The sequence below is a fragment of the Seriola aureovittata genome, chromosome 2 (assembly GCF_021018895.1).
Source record: "Seriola aureovittata isolate HTS-2021-v1 ecotype China chromosome 2, ASM2101889v1, whole genome shotgun sequence".
Taxonomy (NCBI): Eukaryota; Metazoa; Chordata; class Actinopteri; order Carangiformes; family Carangidae; genus Seriola; species Seriola aureovittata.
Genome location: NC_079365.1, coordinates 23,617,329 through 23,633,838, shown reverse-complemented (window position 1 = coordinate 23,633,838; position 16,510 = coordinate 23,617,329). Strand labels below are relative to the sequence as shown.

The following is a 16,510-nucleotide window of genomic DNA, read 5'->3' as shown; positions in this document are numbered from 1 at the left end:
GACCTTACGCCTACATTTGTATATTTGCATTCATCTATGTCTGACCATCCCTGTTTTACATCCACTCCCAAAACAACCCTTAGTAATGGTAGAGTAGTACTGCCTGCATCATAAGTAATCACATTACTCTGTTGTGTTGCATCTTTAACCACAATATATTGTTTCAGAATATAGTCAAATAATATCTAGTAGAATTAATGGCAGTTTTAAAATGTTTGAGGTACACTGAATTGTTGATTTTCACACAGATACTGTCTGAGGATTTTGATTTTCTGCAGTGCATTTTCCCACAGGGTTTTTCCTCATCGGTCTTTCTGAAAGTGTTAAGATTCAATAACAATAGCAGCAGTATCCATTTAACAAAATATGACCAGAATATCTAATAACATGTTCCAGGTCAGAGAGATCAATTAAATAAAACTCTGTGGGAAAATACATAATGAACCTAGGTTACATTGGAGAATGTGGAGTTTGGCCTCTCTAATGCTGTGCAGGTAAAAAGAAAAATCACAACCACACACACTCACCAATCTCAGGTCTATAATATCCTGTAACATAAACCGTATCCGAGATGACGTCTTCCTCTCCTTCACAATTTTTTCCATCTGATTGAAATACTGATCCATTCGAGGCTAGAGAGAGAGAGAGACAGAGAGAGAGAGAGAGAGAGAGACAGAGAGAGAGAGAGAGACAGAGAGAGACAGAGAGAGAGAGAGATGGTTAATTTGAGACATGAAGGTTATATTCTTGATGTCTCCATTCAACCTACCAGACAGCTGGTTTCAGTGATTTTCACATTAGCTTTTCACCAAGTCCACCAATTGTTCAGTTTATTACTTGGAGCAGGAGCCGTACTGACCGCCCAAGATTAAATTGGAACATTTTTAGAGACAGCAGTTGTAATAGCCCAAAATGCATAGATCCAAATCAGTGTAATGGCCTGACATTAACAGGTCCATGTTCAGGAAATTACCATATGAAACGGGGTTGGAACTCATATGAAGGACAGGAGTGATGATTTATGACCATATTCTGTAGTATTTAACATTAAAAACTGCACTTACATGCTGGTCAAGAGTGTAAATAAGTAAAGCAGAATTAGCAAGTTTCCTTGGTCAGATGGCTTTTCCTTTTGCAGAGAGACTGGTAGATGATGAGAATCAAATCACACATCACAGTACAGCAAAAAGAGAGAGAGCAGAAAGGCCCTCGGGTCAGTTATGTCTCTCCAAGCATCTGAGGACTCTGGCTGCGTCCAGCTGGGAGTCACTGATCTCTACATGAGAGCCAGTCAGATAGAAAACAGCGAGGGGACACTGTGGGGATATTCCTCTTTCCTCATAACCTACATAAGCAATTTCTCCTCTGCCTCCGGAGCTGAATGTAGCGCAGCTGGTGTGGGATCAAATCCCAACAGAAACTGAACTGTGCTGCCGAAGATCAGAATCACCTCCTTACCAGGTAAACCAGTGGAGGAAATTGCCTTGGTGCCGTGTTAGCAGAGACATACTGACATGCACTGTCAGACTGTCAAACTGCTGCTGACAAATTGTTCACCTCATAAGTTCATCCCTGCAAACACCTGCAGATACTCTTAATATTTTATTCTGAATGGGAAAAAATCTGCTAAACAACCAACTGGTGAATATATTTAAAGCTTTATATGGAAAGCTTAGATTTCCATCATAGAAAGTGACAATATACTGTTTTAATGTACTAACCAGGGATTCTTCACATCTTTAGACACCTTGTTTTGGAGGCTACAGTCTCTTGTGAATTGAAATCACAGTGATCTGATTTCAACAGTCTTTGATCAGCTGTATAGCTCTTTCCACAATGACGCTCACCAATTAATGGAACAGTATGAATTTTTGGGAAATATACTTTTTCGCAGTGTCTCGAAGAGTTGGATGAGAAGATTGATACCATAGAGCCTGTATATCAACTACTCCAGCTCACCTTGGCCTTCTCAAAATCGAGGTCCTTGCCGATGGTGGTGAGCAGTCTGCACAGGCACTCTAAAGACTCCTCATCGTGGTTCTTCAGCAGCTTGACCACACAGTCATGCATGATGGCCTCCGTTAACATCTTGAGCTTGAAGAGTTCGCCGATGAACTTGATGTTGCCGATGGAACGCCGCCGGGCCTTGTCCTTGGCTTCCTCCAGCTCTTCCTGGAGACGCTCGCGTTCCGTCACCTGACAGGACCAAGGAAACATTAATCAAATACTTGCCCTGAAGGTTATTCATAAAAAGCCTCTTTGCCAGAGTTGAGACCGACTTTGGAGTTTCACTCTCTTCCGTGTTAAAAATATTTTGGTAAAGCATGAAATCAGATGTCACACGTACCGATGCAGCAGAGTCCAGCTCCTTCTGCTTCCTCTCAAACACCACATCGTCCACCTTGTCTTTCTCAAACTCCTTCTGACAGCGGTTTAGCAGCAGCTTGCGAAAGTTCACTGTGGTGTTGGGTTTGTCTGTCATGGGCACTTTGAGCTGTACGGGAACAGTTGACATAGTGGATATAGTAGAGTAATAGAAGTAAGTAAAGACTAATGTAAACCAACGGTGAGTTCTGCAGGTGATACTGTGCTTTTTATAAACCTAAACATTTCCATTTTCATGCATGTATTGTTTTAATCTTAATACCTAACATATGTAAGGTCAGAGTTATTAACTGATTGCAGGCAGAAAAATAGAAGGTTTTTCTCATATTCCTGTTAGAGTATCTATAACTTTAGATAAGCATTTTTAATAAATTGTGACCTGATCGAAAAGATTATTTCTGAACTGATTTTCCTGCTTCTTTACAAATACCTTAACAGCAGGCTGCTGAAGTTACTAGACATCTCACAGTTTCTTCTTGCATGTCATCAAAAAATGATAAAAACTTATCACTCTATTGAATTGTGCTGCAATTCACCGCATTTTATTGCATAAAGGCAGAGCTCTGAACCAATCAATCTATTTGCGTAGTGCATCTGTATATTGAGATGCACATTGCATGCGCACACCTACAGTGTACTGCTAAAATTTACATGTCATCTTAAAGCATCCAGTAAATGCACCATAGCTGAGGTAAGAGCAATATTCATAGCCTTCTCCTGCCAAGAGCCTCTGCACAAGTCCAATAATTCAGACCTTACAAACACAAGCCTCTCTTATCCTACAGTCTACACCTTTCATCCATCCTGAGCAACACGGTGACCTGCTTACCGTGGCGAGGCAGCGGCACATGTTTCCATAGGCCACCGAGAAGCTGGGCTCGTCGATGGCCTTCTCGAAGACCAGGTCGATGACGCCTTTGAGCCTCTCCTCTGTGTCGATGGTCAGGTCTGTCACCTGCTTCATCAGCTGGTTGAACTTCTGAGGTGTCAGCTTGTTCAGGATGCTGCGGACCTTTCTGAAGAGGTCCTGAGGGGAATCAGTCATACAAGGTAGTTGATCACTGGGGTCATCAATCACAACATCATTCACTCAATCAGCTTGGAATCGACATGAACCTGTTGTGAGGTTATTATTGTTGGTACTTTTTATGAAGATTATGATGATTAATTGAGCAATAACTACACATTTTACACACATTTTACTTTATTAATAGTTACAGAATTGAACTAAAGAACTGATTTCATAAGAACTTATGGATCACTAATTATCAAAACTAGACTGCTACATGTGGCTAACTTTTAAATCCACCCACTCCTTTGTTTGTCTTCACGCATGTGTGTGTATATTCAGCCCTACCTGTGTTTTCTGTGTCTCAGGATCCTCTGCGGGACTCTCCCTCTTCAAGCCCGGTTTCCAGGCGTTCTCTGACTTTTTCAGCTGCACATCGTCATTCACCGACACGTTCATGATGATCTTCCTGGGTGGAGGCCGCCGTGCACCAATGTTCATAAGCTACACATGCAATGAAAGAAAAAAAGTATGTCAATATTTCTGATTACTGCCAATTAAGTACACAAAACCACTGTAAATTAAAGTTGAAAAGCAAAACATAAATATCATTCACAAGTGTCACATGCAGCTGTCAGATGTTACTCATTACCTTGTGCAACATCAAACCTGCAGAACTGGATCAAAGCCACTTTACTGACCTAATATCTTGACTAGAATATATGAATATGTTGCTACACTCAAGTGGGTTATAGAACAGTCCAGAAATTCTCTTATACACCGCCATGTCGAAAGTTAGATGAGAAGATCTACAGCGCTCTCACGTCTGCACTGTAAATATGAAGCTGCGAACCTGAAAAAGGTCTGCCTACAGGCTCCTGCTTCCATTCTTTGTGCCTAGCTAAGCTAACCTTCTTGCTCTAGCCTTATACTTAACTAACAGATATGAGTCATATCGATCTTCTTGCCTAACTCTTGGCAAGATAGTAAATAGGCCTATTGTCCAAAATGTTGAGCTTTAATTAAATTCCAATCAACCTGATTTTTGCCCACGACAAAAGCAAAACTCTGAAAAGGTATTACAGACATGTCCAGAGCAGAGTGGTGAATTAACAGCTGAAACCAAGTTTTTCAAATGAGCTTTGACCTCCAACATAACTTAATAAATCACTACGGAAAAGTTTGAAAGCTGCGTTTGTACCAATGACATTTTGCCCACTTAAAGGCATCATGATATCTGTATTGCTGGAATGTTGAGAGAAACAGAAGGTAGAGGAGTGGTGGTGGAGGTGTGCGTGTTATTTTATGAATGATTGTGGTAGGTTGGGAGAGCGTGTGTGTGCGTGTGTGACTCACTGCAGCGCCTCGTCCTCCGGTCATTTGCCTGCCAAAATCTGCGAAGGCAGGTGTGAAATCAGGTCCTCTGGAAATCACCCTGGAATCCACCACTCGAGATGGCAACTTGTTTTGGTTCATCTGTACGGCACATAACACACACAATACATCATAACACAAACACACACACACACACACACACACACACACACACACACACACACACACAATGAGCCTAACAGCAGGGGGAGCAGTGATCCCCTAATAATACTGGCAACAGGGAAAAAGGAGTCAGACTGGTGTGTGTGTTTGTGTGTGTGTGTGTGTGTGTGTGTGTGTGTTTGTGTGTGTGTGTGTGCGCGCATTTCTAACCTAGTGGTTTTTTTGAAGGTGACCCCTTGTAAATGACGGTCATGCCACATTACCAGCTTTTTGTTAATGCACTTTTACTGTACTGCTCATAAATTCTGCTTGTTGGGTTCTTCAGGCCGTTCAGCAAAAGAAGTCAGACCAGATGTGGAGGGGAAGGAAGGAAAGAAAGATGGAAGAAAGGAACAGAGGAGAGAGAAAGATAGTTGTGGGGGAGGAGAGAAGAACAAATCCAGCTCTTTGTCTTTCAGCTGCCCTTGACTTCCTCTCGACTCCTCTCCAGTGAGATTTCACTGTCTCCCACAGAGAATATGAGACTATGGGATTGTACCAATCAACTGTTCGCCGGTCTGGTTGTTCTTTTTGGAGAGGTGGGGGAGGGGCATGCACTCTTAACACTGCCAAGTGTGACATAATAGCAATGTGATTTTAATCAAAACAGCATTTCAGCAGGCCATATGCTCCACCCATACATATGTGGGGATCAGAGGAATGAACCAAACTCGCTGCGGTGTATCTTTGATCCAGTCCACACAATCTAACAAAGTAAAGCTACATCTAAAACACAGCCTGTTGCTATAAGCCGATAATGAAGGACAATGGTTCATTGAGAGGTGTACTCAAAATTAGGGGTGCATCTAAACATTATTTTCATTATTGCTTATTTATCAGGTAATAGCTTCATTGCTAAACTTTACAAACTCAGAAAATCCAAAATCCAAATCCTCACATTTGAGAAGCTGGAGTCGTTTTTGCTCCGTGACCAATCTACTCATCGTTACAGCTCTATTAAAAACTAAACTGAAATAATAATCATGCATTTCTGTTCACAGAGGCTGATACTGACATTGCGGCTAAAATGGATAACAGTAGAGCTGAAACGATTAGTTGATCAATGGAAGTAAATCAGCAATAATTCTGATAATCAATTTAAATTACTTTTCATGCAAAACTAATTCTAGTGACTTCAATTCCAGTCATTGATAGCACATTGAACTTATTTGGAATTTGAACTGATAATCAGAAGAAAAAAAAAAAAAAAAAAAAAAACCAGACACTTTATGATGTCTGGCTCTGTGATTATCAGATAAATTGATAATGGAAATAAAAATTAGTTGCAGTCCAAGACAACAGAGCCGGAAAATTCACTCGCAACTTTCCATTCTTAGAGCCACATTTAGGGACCTCCAAGGGCTGTTCCATATCTGCTAAGGACACAGACTGTACATGACATTTCCATCCATCGATTTATCTACACTTGGCCGTTAGAGGTTTTCACAAAACAATCCTTTTGTCCAATTGCCTCTGAATGTGTGAGTTTGCAGGTCTATCTGTGACTTACCTTGTCCAGCACCACATCACTGATCGGTGGGAGACCCTCAGGCTTCTGTATGCAGGCAGGCATAAACTGGAAGCCCAACAGGAAGTCCCTGTCATACTGACGCTTCCCACTGGGCTCGGCTAGGTCTGGAGCACCGAGCAGGGTTTAAGAGGGAGGAAAGGAGAAACAGGGGAAATATAGCAGCTTTATACACTGACAACTCCAAAGGGGAGAAACAGATATGCTCAAAATCTGGATTTCAGCACACAGAAATCATTGTGATTCTACTGAGAAAACATGTGAATTTTTCTACATTCAAGTTCTTCCTACGGTGACTTCAAACATCTGTCCAAAGAACAAGGTCTGTCTTACCCTCCATGTCCTGTGGAGCCCCTGTGGAGCTCTCCTTGTCTCCGGGGGTGGCTCCACTGTCGCTGCTCTCCGTCTCTGAGGTGTGGCCTGCTCCATTCCTCATGGGCTCAATCTCAGTCTCACCATTCTCCTCGGGGGCAGCGGGCTTTCTGTCAGCCTCTGGGCTGCTGGCAGGAGCTGCAGCAGGGGTGGAAGTGAAGACTGATGGTAGGGGCACAGGGCTGCTGCTCAGTGGAGCTGACTGCAGGGCCTGGTCTCCAGCGGGTTGATCCACTGGCCTCGGCTCATCCTTTGGGGAGGCAAGATTCGGTTTTCAGATCCACAATATTTGTCAGTAAGAATTATGCCCTGCTTTAATATCATTGAGGAAGATAATAAATGATTAACAGCTCAGTGGTTGCAGTCATCTAGCTCTCTTTGAATGTCTTGTGGGGGATATAAAGTACAAAAGAGCTCTATAGGTAATTATATGACAGTCAATCACATTTTAAAACTACTAGCATCACAATTTATCTAAATTACACTGTCCTTTAATTATCGGTTAAGAGGCTGAAATGGATCGACGCAAAGAATGTAAAGTGGTAAAGGAAACAGAGATGAATGGATCAAAATTGGTGAAGGCAGGGGAAGCCATAGAAATGACTTGGAGATGATGAAATGCATGGAGGTCAGAATGCGAGGATTTTCAGTAGGTTTAGGTGATGAGGAACTACAGAAGACAGAAAAGGGGAAAAGCTGGAGCACAATAGGATTGTTCAAGTGGACGGCACCAAAGTTGTTCTTTAAAAACAGAAAAAAAAATGTTGCCAAAAGAAAAACAAACGTACTAATGTGACAATATTTGGAGTCCAAAGTTAAGCCAAGTTTACTGTATAATAAATACATTACAAGATGTTTTATTTTCTATCATATTTGACAATTAAAAGCAACAAATGCTCACATTTCAAGCTGAAACAGTAAATGTTTGGAATATTTCCTTAAAAAAATATACTTATTAATCAACTGTCAAAACATTTTCTGATTAGTTTTCTTTCAATTGAACAATTGACTTACTGTTGCAGCTCTAGTAAAGCTATACAACCTCTTGTTGTATAGACTATAAGAAGCCTTTTAGCAGTTTGTAGCACTGGTATGTAGTGGTGTGAACATTCTCCCACAGCTACAAACCCAGATCAAAACAATAAAAGAAAGGAAACGAGAACAGGACAGAGCTGATTTTACACAGAGTGAGCCTGGTGAGCCATGAAGATGATGGATAACTCCTTGCTCTCGTTCTCGGACAATAACAACACCCCAAAGTCATTTATGTCTGCTTCCCCAACCACACATGTGGAAACATTTTCCACTTGAACTATTGCCCACATTGTGCCTTTCCTCTTCTCTCTGTGTCTTGCTCCTGTGATACTTGGTAGTCATTAAAAAAAAAAAAAAGAAAAAAAAAAAAGCTTGTATCAAAACGCGATACCAAGCATTTGAAAAAGGTGACAAAATTGAAAAGTAGGTTAAGTGCATGTTTGTGTCAACAGACTTCTGCCATGAGACTATAAACAGACACAATTTGGAGTAGAACTGATATATACTTAGTAAGCAATGTAGTGTTTTCTTTCCCACTCTTTATCCTGCATTATGAAGAGAACAGGCTTTTTTTTTTTTTTTTTTTTACCTCATCCTCCTTTTGAGGTGTGTCTCCAGCAGAGATCCCTTCATTTGGTTTCCTCCAGGTCTTTGGTATAGCAGAAGCCGTCTGGTTTACTGCAGGACAACACAAACGCAGGAACGTGCAATCAGCCACAGCCAGTCAGCAAACAGCACAACCACAATAGATGTAAAAGTGAAATTTGTGTTAAAAAAAAAAAATATGTATAAGCAAACCTTACACCAAATATGATGAAAGCCAGAAAATTACATAAAATGCTTTAGAGGTTATATACGTCTACATTGCCCTGATGTGCTAAACCTCACTTATCTCAGACCAAACTACAGCATCAAACGTTATTTAGAAATATTATTTGACAGAGCAGAAAAAGAGGGATAAATGGAAAAAGTCAAACATACTCTGAGCTACTGAACTATTGGTTCATGTATGTCACCCAGAGTACATTCAGTCCCTCACAACTATGCGGAGCATTTTATAAAACAAACAAATGTTAAGAAAATACTGAATAGGATGTTTTTTTCTGGCAAATAAAAACATTAAAATAATCTTCAAATTTAAAGATGATTCACATAATTTCCAGGATTTTCTGGATGCATGGATTTTATTCTATCTGACTTCGCCTTTTGGGGGAATTAACTGTATCAGCATACTGTCTGCTAAGAGATTATCTGCAATGCGTGTTGTAAGGCTGTTCATAAAAGTGTATCATAGGGCCACTTCATTTTGCAATTTAGGCATAATACTATAAAAAAGTAGCAGGCTCATAAAACAACCTCTCATTTAAAGCCGTCTCGTCATCAAAAAAACTCACTCCAAAGAGTAATTTCTCTTCTGTTGCAGGTTTAAACTCATCAGTTACTGAAACAAACCATCGATGAATTTCACAGCTGCAACAGATATATACCTGTAGTGGGACTCTTCCTGATGAGTGCTTGATGCTGGGACTCTGTTTTGCTATCAGTAATGCCACCATGTGCCTCTGTCCCTACTCTGGGGGCAAGGTCTTTAGTGTCTAAGGACTTGCTCGGCTCGTCGGCCTCTGTTGTGGCCTGCACTAGAGGCGGAAGGCCAGGGGGGAGCGTAACTGGCAAAGATGGGGCGGGGCTTGAGGTCAGGGTGACTGGCACCACAGCCACAGGTGCCATCGGGGCAAGCGCAGCAGCAATGGGAACCTCTGGTCTCATGTCAGAAGGCAAATTTTCAGAGGAGGTGGCCTCTCTGTAAGCAGGAGCAGAGGGCTGGGGCTGGAGTGCAGCAGGAGGCATAAGAGAAGGCTCATGAGCCGCGGTCTCTAGCTCAGTCCCGGACTCTGCAAGGCCATTCAAAGCCTTGGGGGCTGGTGCAGGCAAGGCAGCCAGAGTTCTTGGGGCGTCTGAAAGAGGCTTGTCTGTGTTGGGAGTCTGCGATGGCGTCGAAGAGGGTTTCTGCTCCCCGACTGTGGACGAGGGAGAAGAGGCTGAAGCAGCGGACTCCCTGGCTGAGGGACGTTCACTGGCGTTGGCCGCTGTAAGTGGGGGAGTGACGGGGGTGGTCGTCGAGGCGGGGAAGGGAAGCTCTTGTTCAACAGCAGAAGTGGGCTCAGTCACAGGTGTGTTGGCCTCCAGTCTCTCTACAGGGGCTTCAGGCTGCACAAGCCCAGGTGAGGAAGACTTCTGGACAACTGGCTCCAGTTTTGGCGTATCATCTGGAAGGAGGAAGAGTACAGATAAATACATGTCTTCAGCAAAATATCAAGAACACTAAATAAAAACAAACAACGAATAAACACTGTAAGTTGTAATAAGTTCAACTCCAAGTTCGTGATTGTGACAGCCCCAGGGTCAACAAACCAGACAGAAAAGTGTTTCCAACATTTGCATGGAGGTAAAAAATAAACTTTTACACAGAGAAGTTATAAAAAAAAAAAGATGAAAGATAAAGGTTTTCTGAGAAGTGCTAGTAAAATGTTCCAGCTACATACTAGACAAGCAGGGAAACATGCTGACACCACACTCTTGATTTGTAAGTGAAATGAAAGTGAAAGCATTCAGTATGAAGCAACTTCTGGGGGAAACAAAAGTGATTCATAAAATGCTTGGAGATCAGTGTTTTTTGCAAAAGATGATTTGGTGGAGGGTTACTGGGGTTGCTGCTCCATGGGGCGGGGGCAATAAAACTAAAGATTACATTGCCTGACATGAGAGGCAATAATACAGCAGTAAAACAAGCCAGTATTTAGTTTAATTCAAATGATACGTTTTTATAATTTCAACATAACACTATGGTTAAAATCGAGTGGCTTCTCGTTAAGAGCTGTGGTTGAAGTTTAAAAAAAATGGCGAGGGTGTTGGGGCAGACCTGGCCCTGGTTTGGTGTCTGAAGCCCCTGTTGTCAACGGCTGCTGTGGCTGCTGTGGCTGCTGTGGCTGTTGGGGCTGTGGGGGCTCCAACGTGTAGCCTCCAGGTTGGGCCTGCTGAGGCTGAGGCTGAGGCTGAGGCTGCGCCTGCGCCTGCGACTGCGCCTGCGACTGCGGCGGCTGCTGCTGCTCTGGAGTCTGGCTGCTGCTCAGCTGCTGCTGTGATTTGAGGTAGAAAATGTGAGGATAATGAGGGTGCGGCCATAAAAACTAGCAACACAGAAAACCAGAAAGACAGGCACAGAGATGAAAGGCAAGCGCGCATACAAACAAATAAACAAACAAGCCCAAATGCAGGATTAAGCAGAAATTATGAGTCCAATGAGGCATGGTTAGATTAAGAGGACAGCAATGGAGGACAAGACGGGAGGAACAAGACAGAGAATGAAGATCAATGCGGGAAGAATGACGGGAGGAGGGGAACGGCTCAGAACAATGCAGAGTAAAGGACAGAGAAAAAGGGGATATATACATAAAGAAATGAAATCAAAGGGGCACAAAAAGACAGAAAAAGAGAGGAAAGACACTGTTAACATCCACAGAAGGACACAAAGAGGAAGAAGTCACAACATCCCTCTTCAGAATCCAGGAAAGTTTTTTAGTTTGGCCTTGGTTCCTTTCATTTATTAAAATGTGCCAGTGGCATTAGTACGGTGTTGGTCAGCATCAATATGATGACCCGGTAACCTGCTGGGTCCCATTCTATCCATCTGATTTGGGACTGCAATACCAGTGCTGGTGGTACTCATGATTCCAAGGACTGGGATTGAGAACAGATGCCTTACCACCTTTACTTCTAGGCAAAGCTCTTGCCCCAAGAGCAACACTAAATTATTTGTTTTAAAGAGCAGAACTGATAGGTAAGAGGACCAGAGTGGATTCTGTAGAAGGAGTAGGAGTATACAGACAGTGCTTATGCAATCTACTGTAAAAGATAGTGAGTGAATAGAAACAGTGATAGGAGGGAAGCACGTGTAAGATTAAAACAGCTGTTGACAAGCTTAAAGTGGATTATTATACTATGAGAAAGTAGTAGTAGTAGTAGTTTTATTTTTTTAACAAGTCATGCCCCCCAACTGCATGTCTGAACATATGTGGTGTGTAATGATCGTGATAAAAATTATCTGAATCTGTAAGTCTTCATGACCATAATGTTCCCAAGAACTTAGGACCTGTGTACCCGAAAAACATAAATTCTCAACCACATTTATAAAACCACAAAGAAAAGTGCTAATGATGATGTAAAGACATCCTGTAAACAACAGGAATGTACCATTTCGCACTCAAAGCCATCATGAATTTCTTATGAAAGAGCGAGACGGCCAGATAAGAGACGTGTCTCCTCTCCTCGGCTACGGTTCCAGTCTAATCAGCTGCTCCTAATGCTACACTACCTTGACTGGAACTACTGTAGGTGAGTGAGTGTGTGAGAGAGCCATACCTGTGGTGGGGTGGGGGTAGAGGAGGGGGGACCGACAGGAGGCGTTGAATTCCTGCTCCCTGAACCCCCTGCCATGATCTCCTCTGTGATATCCCTGCCACCCTGATTGGGGTCACGGATACGGATCTGGGAGGACAATGGCGCAAAAAAACAGACCTCACTAAAGCACCCAAGTCTTTGAAGGACGCTGCCTTAGCCACATGTTTGTGAACATTTTCCAACAGTCGCATTACACACTGCTACGAACTGATAATGACGCGCAGAGCAACAAAAACAAGAAGGGGGGAGCCACTCCCTCCCAAGCAAAGTTTTTAGACTCAATTGAAGAAGAAAATTACTTTTTTTGGAAGGAGCACTTGTACTCCTAAATTGAATAATCTAGGATCGAATAAAGAATTTCAGGGGTGCAATGAAAATGTATCAAATAAGATGTTTTTCTATAATAAAGGGTTATGATGAATACCACATTTTTTTTCTTTCTGGATCTATTTAATAATTGTGTAATACTGACAGCCAATTTTAATTTAAGCCTGACATCAAGTCACAGACTGAATTAACATTAATTAGTGAGAGAGCTGATCGGACTAACCACCGAAAGCAATGCCCAGCAAGATGCGAAGCTGCAGCTGATGTTTTCTACACTGGTTTGCTAACGATTATTAGCATCAGAGCTCAGTGAACCTGTGAATCTTTCCAACCTCAGTGTACGAAACTCAGTCACCGCTTCACGCTTAATATTTCACTTTTACTTGCCAATTTTCACTGGCTTATGCAATGGGAAAGCTGAAAAAAACCCGACAAACTACTAAGATACTCACTGTTTTCTTCTCACGCTTGGCTGGTGGAGGTTGCTGTGGTGTAGGCACTATGATGGAGGGTGAGGGGGAATACATAGAGTGTCCTGGGTAATAGGGTGGACCAGCTGTGGGAACGGGAGCAGGGACAGAGGGTGAGACAGGTGGGTGGTACCTGAGGGGATCTGTATGAATTTGTGAGAAAAGAAAAACAAAACAGAAGAAAAGAGGATTTAGTAAAACACCGTTAGGCTCCCTCCTCTGAGGGAACACAAGGCTGACAGTTAGTGTGTATTTGTGCTACTTTATGGTGAAAATTCAGATTTTAGATGTGATTTAGGAATAGTGCTGGATGTGTATTTGTGTTGGACTAAAGACTCACGATATGGGGCAGGGTAGTCCCCTGGCCCTGGACCAGTATAGAAGGGGCCAGACCCTGGAGGCTGTACAGAATACTGCTGAGGAGGTCCTACATACGGCGTACTGTGGCGAAACTGCAAGTAAGGAGGACAGGGAGATACATATTATCACATCATCAGCAAGGACAAGATAGATATTGTACAAATTTCATTTAAAAAATTGCACACTTGATTTTTTTTGAAAATTTAAATTTTATTGAAGGGATTTTGATCGTCCTTTGGTGAGAATTAGACTTTTAAATTCTGCCTGGACCAGTGTTATGACCTGGATTTCTAGTAATCAGTTAAATGTAATCAATACCAGCTGCAACCCAAGAACATTTTCTCTGGAGTCATTCAGCACAAAAACAAAATGATCACAGCTGCAGTTGAAAATGTGAAACTGAAATACCTTTAATTTCCACATAAGAAAAAGGGTTAATGATAATGTTTAATGTTCTCTGTTTTGGCTGCAGATACATATATAATATGCAGACATGAGAGTGGTATCGGAAAAATATTTTTTACTCAATTTCCATATCACACATAACTATATCTGGACCTGCTATATTAAAGTAAAGACTTTAACTGTAATTTTAAGACTCAGTTCAGTGTGTTTGTCTCACCGGTGGGATGTAGTACTGGGCCTGCGGGGAAGGGAAAGGCATGGGTGCCATGGTCATCATGATTGGTTGATTAGTGGGGTAGACAGCCGCTGTGGGAGTCTGCGATCCTGGCCTTATGGAGGGTGTGTTCGTCGGGATGGTGGGCCTCGCAGTCTGCATCTGAGTCCTCTGGAAAAACTGAAGGTAGCATGTGAGAGAAACACAGAGAGACAACAAAAGACATTAAAGCACTATCACAGAGGTAGCAGTCTCATTTCTGCATGCTGCCATGCTTTATCTAAAATACAAACAAGCACAGTTTTACAGATGTCTTCTCCACATGGACAAATTTCTCACAATGAGACAGCCCTGTTTTTTTATCAGCAGCTGAAAAAAAAAAAGAAAAAAAAAGAAAATAGGGCCAGCGCCACAAATTTTTCTGAACTCTCATCATTGCTACCGAACATCACATTTCAGCCAGGAGGAGCAAGGAGAAACTGCTAAATGATTTTTCTGGCAGATGTGTATACCTTTATACTACCTTTTTATGCTTCAATAAAACAACCCATAATCTCCATGAATTACTTTACTAAACCTCTGTAATTTGGGTTTTATATGGTAATTGTAATGCTATGAATCAGATAAATGCCATCTCCAAAGTAGGGAGCAGAAATCTGTATTCAAACATTCCCCCTACAATAATGTTATCAGCTAAACAAAAGCCTTAAAAAGCATGATTAAATCATTCATATGAAGCTAAATGTTCAATACAAGAGAGACATGGCACATAAATGTAATCAGTGCACTGTCTCATTTCTCCATTCAATTTTTTTTCCAATTAAAGATGCCTGAACAAGATTGTGACCCTGATAGAGGTGTGAGGAAGGGGCACATTAAAAATAATTGAAGTGGTGGATCACGTAGGTTTAGGTTTACAGAGGTTTCCTTAACTGAATGGAGTCTGGCTACATAACTCTGCTGTTGTCAAGGGACCTTGGTATCTTGACCTGATTTTTTTTCTTTTTTTTTTTTTTAAACACCATGGCAACTTATAGTTAGGAACAAAAGAGTGAAGAATAAGGCTGTATTTGCATTAAAAGATCTTAACAACAGCATATTTTTCTACACTTTTATTTGGTGCTTGTTTTGTTAACTGTTTAACCTTTTTTCTTCTCTTTACTTCAGTAAATCAAGATTTTATCCACTAGTTTAAGTTTTCCTCTTCATTAATGTAACTCCAGTATGGTTTCCACTTGACGCATTGACATATCCTTTAGGTGATGTAAACCTGTTGCCAATTGCTGCAAATAGACATGGAACAAGATCAACTAAAATTTGGAATGGTAGTTTAATGTAGTTTGTCTGTGGGTTTTCACGTCTTTAATTTTGGTGATTAATATTTAAGTATTCATAAAGAGAAACTAACACATTTTCCTAGACTTTGATAAGCAACAAAGGACTCTGGAGTGCTTTTGTAAATAAGCTGCAGACCAGACTCCACAGCTGTAAAAAATAAAAGCTTTTGGACTGCTGAATGGCTTCAAATACTTCTTTTTGTGCCTGAGCAACTTGGCTAACCTTGCAGTTGGACTCAAAGTGACACATGGCATGTTTGTGTTCATCAGGCAGCAATATGTCCTTTTCTTCTGCTTCACAGAGCACTGAAAGTGTGGGAAATATACTGTAGTGACTGCAGCTACAATGACTTCTATCAAGCAATCAATCACTGCAAAGTTTAATGTTTGACGGGCTTTGTGTTTTTCGACAGCACATAAAATTTATCGCAGGAATCTCTGTGTGCCGGGTCTGAAGAAGGACCACTACCAACAGCTGTGACCGCCTTCCAAACAGCCAGGGCTAAGGTTGGGAATACCAAACCACAGTCACAGTGTGCTCCAGTGAAGGAGAGCAGAATAAACAATGCTGTAAAAACCATCTAAAAATACCCCGGAGGGAAATCACCTCTAACATAATAAATCAGGTTCAATGCCTTTATTGTAAACAGCCCTGCTGTTATCTCGGAAATGACCAGGAAAATGTTCATTACCAGCTACCAGAAGACAGTCTCAGTAAAAATCGCTGACATAGCAAGAAATATGAGTCAACAGACAAAACAACTTTTCAACACTGTCTGGTTTGGTAACTTAGGCTTAAAGCAATCACTGAAAAAATAAGTGCACTATAAAACAATATCTAAGTCCAATTGGCATCAATAAAATAACATTAAACATTACATATTTCCAACAGGTAGCAAACACTTGATCACATGGACATAAAAAGAAACTAAAAAAACACTTATTTTGGGGAGTAATATACAGTATCTCTTTCATTCTGCATGCTGTTCATCAAATTGTGCAAGATCATTAAAGATGAGTAATGGATGGAGAAAAAATTACAAATTATGAACTGAAAAGTCCAGTAATAATCCT

The 16,510-nt window shown here is 41.5% G+C and overlaps 1 protein-coding gene across 15 annotated transcripts in view; it reads right to left on the bottom strand.

Moving 5' to 3' along the window:
* Positions 1-16,510, bottom strand: part of eif4g3a (eukaryotic translation initiation factor 4 gamma, 3a) — a 48,058-nt gene that overhangs the window by 13,278 nt on the left and 18,270 nt on the right. For 6 of the 15 annotated variants that reach the window (XM_056394087.1, XM_056394095.1, XM_056394111.1 and 3 more), the window contains 15 exons: positions 14,103-14,279; positions 13,461-13,572; positions 13,103-13,263; positions 12,285-12,419; positions 10,786-11,053; positions 9,353-10,132; positions 8,455-8,543; positions 6,792-7,080; positions 6,441-6,565; positions 4,751-4,870; positions 3,743-3,898; positions 3,215-3,412; positions 2,348-2,494; positions 1,960-2,196; positions 528-632 (listed from right to left, as the gene is read on the bottom strand). In XM_056394087.1, coding sequence (XP_056250062.1) covers positions 528-632; positions 1,960-2,196; positions 2,348-2,494; positions 3,215-3,412; positions 3,743-3,898; positions 4,751-4,870; positions 6,441-6,565; positions 6,792-7,080; positions 8,455-8,543; positions 9,353-10,132; positions 10,786-11,053; positions 12,285-12,419; positions 13,103-13,263; positions 13,461-13,572; positions 14,103-14,279 — 3,099 coding nt within the window. The remainder of the gene's footprint in view (positions 1-527; positions 633-1,959; positions 2,197-2,347; positions 2,495-3,214; positions 3,413-3,742; positions 3,899-4,750; positions 4,871-6,440; positions 6,566-6,791; positions 7,081-8,454; positions 8,544-9,352; positions 10,133-10,785; positions 11,054-12,284; positions 12,420-13,102; positions 13,264-13,460; positions 13,573-14,102; positions 14,280-16,510) is intronic. The other 9 variants (XM_056394103.1, XM_056394191.1, XM_056394200.1 and 6 more) reach the window with 5 other exon arrangements.